This window comes from Macrobrachium rosenbergii, chromosome 8, assembly GCF_040412425.1.
Source record: "Macrobrachium rosenbergii isolate ZJJX-2024 chromosome 8, ASM4041242v1, whole genome shotgun sequence".
Classification (NCBI taxonomy): domain Eukaryota; kingdom Metazoa; phylum Arthropoda; class Malacostraca; order Decapoda; family Palaemonidae; genus Macrobrachium; species Macrobrachium rosenbergii.
This window is the reverse complement of record NC_089748.1, coordinates 4318612-4323648: the sequence shown is the minus strand read 5'-3', so window position 1 is coordinate 4323648 and position 5037 is coordinate 4318612. Positions and strand designations below refer to the sequence as shown.

Genomic DNA, 5037 nt, shown 5'->3' with positions numbered 1-5037 from the left:
TTTCACCCATGCTGACCTATGTCACAGCGTCGTTTATATGTATGTTTCTCTCAGTATTAACCTTTGGGTTTTTCACGTACAAAAGAAAGAGTTCAGCTCAAAAACCTTATAATTTTTATTATCTTTTTCATCCGTAAGCCCCTCTTCGCTTCAAGGTAGGGAAGTTGATGCAACACTTCCATCATACTTTACAATTCTTGCAACTGCTGACACTCTTCTCTTTCAGACATCTATAGACTCTTGCTTCACCAGTTCTATTCCTTACTACCTGTGTGAATGGACCGCTTTGATTTTTCACCGTCTTTACTGCCATACATTTGTTAGTTTTCCCGGCTTCTATTTTTCTCCATAACCATATTCTTTCTAATATTAACTTTCAAATTCCTCCTTTTCAAACCATTATAAATAGTTTTACCTGTTTCTCTAATTTCTGTTCACTAACAACAAGCAAACACTAGCATCTGCGAGCATCATCCATATCAAGCTCTGTTCAGGTACGTTTTTCCATTAGACTATTTCTGTGTGTGAATAGGTACGTATTCCTACAATCTAAGGCCAAATTCAAAAGAGCCATGAAGAGAGAAACGGGAAAGATAAGAGAAGGAAACAGGTTCAGCGGCCACCTAAGAAATAGATTGTAAAACATTTACGAGAGACTAGGATTTAGATAATTTTTAAAATGCTGATGTATTTATTGTCAAGGTATCTTTATTGTAATTAGTATCATCATCAAATCTTTGCTAATCTCAATGTTAAGAATACTGTCTGGGGATAGAGCTTGCGTGTTCGTTTTAATTGCTTTATTTTATTGCTAAGATAGATTACTTTTTCTTCACTTAGCTCACGAAGTTTCTGGCTCTGACTTTTGTGTCTTTCATCCACAATATACATTCAGACATGCAAACATATATTTACCTATTATTGCCTTCATGTAGTTAGAGAACATGGTAATATTTAAAGCGGTGAACAAGTAAGAAATTACCGAAGCCTCACCGCTCTCTCTCTCTCTCTCTCTCTCTCTCTCTCTCTCTCTCTCTCTCTCTCTCTCTCTCTCTCTCTCTCTCTCTGCATGCCATGGAGAAAGCACTTTTTGGTCTTCTTTACATGGCCGGAGGATTAACTGTAACACTCCAGTAATTTTTGTTGCTTTAATTTAAGCTATCAGTTTTTTACTCCTTGTGTTCTTCCTGTTTTGCTTGGCGTCGTATTGTTTATTTAATGTTAGTTGCTTCAAAGAAAAGTAAAAACATTATCCTTATCCATGTTACAAGTGCTGATCTTCTTGAGGAAGGTTATTATTATCGTTATGATACCGTAAAAACATAGGTAATATAAGAGAAAGTCGACCTTAGGGACTCTATGTAACTGGGGAAGATCGGACCAGGTGCCCTCATTCCATACACTTAGAGATTAGTGTCGGGAAAGGATGGCCTGGCAGGACGACAGACATTTCCACCAACTATGGTTGTCACATACTGAAAAAAATATATGAAGACAAATTATGTTTTATTATCAGTATTGTTATTATTATTATTATCATTATTAGACGAAAAGGTAGTGAACAAGCGATTCATCCCGAAAACTTTTTCAGACCAGCTGAGTTTAATATTTTATTGTTTACTTTGGGGTTTTGGTTGTTACTGTAAAATCCACAAGTCTCAGCGTAACAAATGTTAAACACATTTATATTTTCTTGCTTGCGCTAAGTAGGATAGAACAGAGCCAGTTATTCGCTGGAGTTAAAGAAAGACAAGTTTTGGAGCGCTTTTAGCTGGAGTAAGGTGCTTACCACTTTCGCTCTTGTGTCAGCAGTATGCTGAAAATTTCAACCAGTCACTCGATTGTATTTATTTTCACATTATATTTACTTTAATTGAGGGGTTCAGTCTATGCTATCTATTATTTCTCGCTATATTTCCTATTGTCTTTTCTCCATTCTTTTATTTATACCCGAGGATTACATCAGGTGAGGTAAGTTGCAATTGATATTCCCCTTAGCTACTGTATAGCATTTGCTCGATCTTCTGTTTCTTATTGATGTATATTTGAATGAAGATGGACTTTTTCATAAAATTTACTGGTACTTATCACTAGCAAAATCTCTATTACTTCTTTTTTGAGTAATTTTTAACCCTAGTGAGTGCGAGCTTTTTAGCAGAATTTATGTGCATTTATGTATAGTATCAGGTATCAGTCTTTAGCCATTCTTTACATTTTAGAAGATATACCTAAAAATGTGCGAATTTTTTCAGAGCAATCTGTGTATGTGTATGTATGATTGTATGTATGTATATACTACTACGTGCACGTTAAATTCTCTTGGTTATCCCCAGTTGCGTCTGCTTTGCTTTGCGATCATTCACGGTGATCAGTTGAGAAGACGCATGTCATTTAGTCAGCCGGAACGCGTAATTATGTCCTGAATTACTTAAGGCAGGTGTCTACAGGTGGGCGTGATGTTAAAGGGGGATGGGGTCGATTACACAGTTACGACGGTATAGAGTGGCATGGTTCTTGTCTGCTGCTATAGCGTACTGAGGGCTGTCTGGTCATAGGTCCTTGTCTGCTGCTATAGCGTACTGAGGGCTGTCTGGTCATAGGTCCTTGTCTGCTGCTATAGCGTACTGAGGGCTGTCTGGTCATACGTCCTTGTCTGCTGGTATAGCATACTGAGGGCTGTCTGGTCACAGGTCCTTGTCTGCTGCTATAGTGTACTGAGGGCCGTCTGGTCACAGGTCCTTGTCTGCTGCTATAGTGTACTGAGGGCTGTCTGGTCACAGGTCCTTGTCTGGTGGTATAGCGTACTGAGGGCTGTCTGGTCACAGGTCCTTGTCTGGTGGTATAGAGTACTGAGGGCTGTCTGGTCACAGGTCCTTGTCTGGTGGTATAGCGTACGGAGGGCTGTCTGGTCACAGGTCCTTGTCTGGTGGTATAGCATACTGTGGGCTGTCTGGTCATAGGTCCTTGTCTGGTGGTATAGCGTACTGAGGGCTGTCTGGTCATAGGTCCTTGTCTGCTGGTATAGTGTACTGAGGGCTGTGTGGTCAAAGGTCCTTGTCTGCTGGTATAATGTACTGAGGGCTGCCTGATCAGCTTCCCTCTTCCCAAGGCCTCTCTCCTTCCCTTCGCCACTCCCCCTCCCCCATCTCCCCTGGCCTCGTTTGGAAGACGCAGTAAAGCGTAAAAGGGGGTGACTTACATCCTCCTTATTAACAGTTATTCAGGATGTCACTTGAGAAATAGGAGGACGCAAACCAATCAATCAAGGTACAGCAATCTTGCTATGAAACAAATAGGTAACGTCATGCCGCCTGACTCTTTTAAAGTGCTTCCTTGAGCCCAGCCACGTAAAAAGTGCTTCTTTATTCTTCATGAAGATTTGAAAGGAGTTCACATGAATCATGACGTGATAATCACATACTTACATCTACCGTGAACGGCCTACAGACATTAAGGCAATAGTGCAATACATTTTGATTTGGAAAGAATGGTCAAACCCAAACCCATAATATATCAAGAGTAATATATATATATATATATATATATATATATATATATATATATATATATATATATATATATATATACACACACACATCTGTTTGTGTATGTGTGTGCGCGTTTGTTTGTTTTTTCAAGTATGAACGTATTCTCACTGTAATTCTGTAGAGAAAAGATGAAGAGGAATATTATCATCCGACTGGAATAATTTAGAAACATAAGGTACACAGCTACATATCTGTGTGCAGGTCTTTGCTTGAATGTTCGTACACTTGAGAATGTAGACCTGGATCTTCATCATGTCCATTTTCTTGCTATGGTTCCCAGCGTCTGCGTCAGAGTCCATTATCTTAATTTTTTCTGACATCCTTTAGATTCAGATTTAAAGGCGAAGTATAATAATCTGTGGACTCGCTTAGTTGTGGGTCTGGTCCTTTGTCACGGATAGTTTCATTTTTTAGTTTATTTATCTTTTTGCTCGTGACACACTTTCATAATATATTTTTTGTTAAATTTATTAGAGCAGAATGAGGGATATACTGAAAATATAAGTAAGGTAAAAACAACCCAACTTGTGAAGTAAGGATAAATATAAGGACGGTAATAATTCATGTATTCATAAGTTGTATCCAAACATGAGTATTATGTATTAAACGACATGACGCAAAAGATTTTTTATTAGAAAATGGGATCATCAGCTCTATTCTGTAGCACACACACGCACACACACACACACACACACACACACACACACTTTTGGGACAAGTCATTCAAATACCTATTGCTTATGTCTGAATACAACTTATGAGCATACGAATTTTTACCGTCCTTAGATTCATTCTTACTTTACAAGTTGGACTGTTTTTACCTTAATTTTATTTTCTAATATATATATATATATATATATATATATATATATATATATATATATATATATATATATATATATATATATAGATATATATATATATATATATATATATATATATATATATATATATATATATATATATATATATATATATATTGAATATATAATACGTTCTTACGTAAATACATACATACAGAGAGAGAGAGAGAGAGAGAGAGAGAGAGAGAGTAAACAGTTGTATAGGAATGGGGTGGTTGGGTCGATGTTCGGATGAGGATTTGTGTGTTGAGACCTCATTGCTTAAGCGGTTACACAATAAGAAGATGAAATTGGTAACGATCCTTGTCTTTTCTTTCCCCGAAAAAAAAAAAAATATATCTTAGTTTAACCAGACCACTGAGCTGGTTAACAGCTCTCCTAGGACTGGCCCGAAGGATTAGACTTATTTTTACGTGGCTAAGAACCAACTGGTTACCAGAAGTCATCTCTTTTTTCTAGGGAAGGAATTATATATATATATATATATATATATATATATATATATATATATATATATATATATATATATATATATATATATATATATATATATATATATAAAGTGTTATGAAATACAGAGGTCTGTATTAACGACTCATTTTAACAATACAACTCTTTCTGGCCGA

At 36.7% G+C, this 5037-nt stretch overlaps 1 protein-coding gene across 1 annotated transcript; it reads right to left on the bottom strand.

Annotated features, from left to right (window-relative positions):
• Nucleotides 1-2487: 2487 nt before the first annotated feature.
• On the bottom strand, nucleotides 2488-3003 carry LOC136841038 (salivary glue protein Sgs-3-like). Its single transcript, XM_067108093.1, has one exon. It carries the CDS (start codon nucleotides 3001-3003, stop codon nucleotides 2488-2490), a length of 516 nt encoding a protein of 171 aa, XP_066964194.1.
• Nucleotides 3004-5037: the final 2034 nt, after the last annotated feature.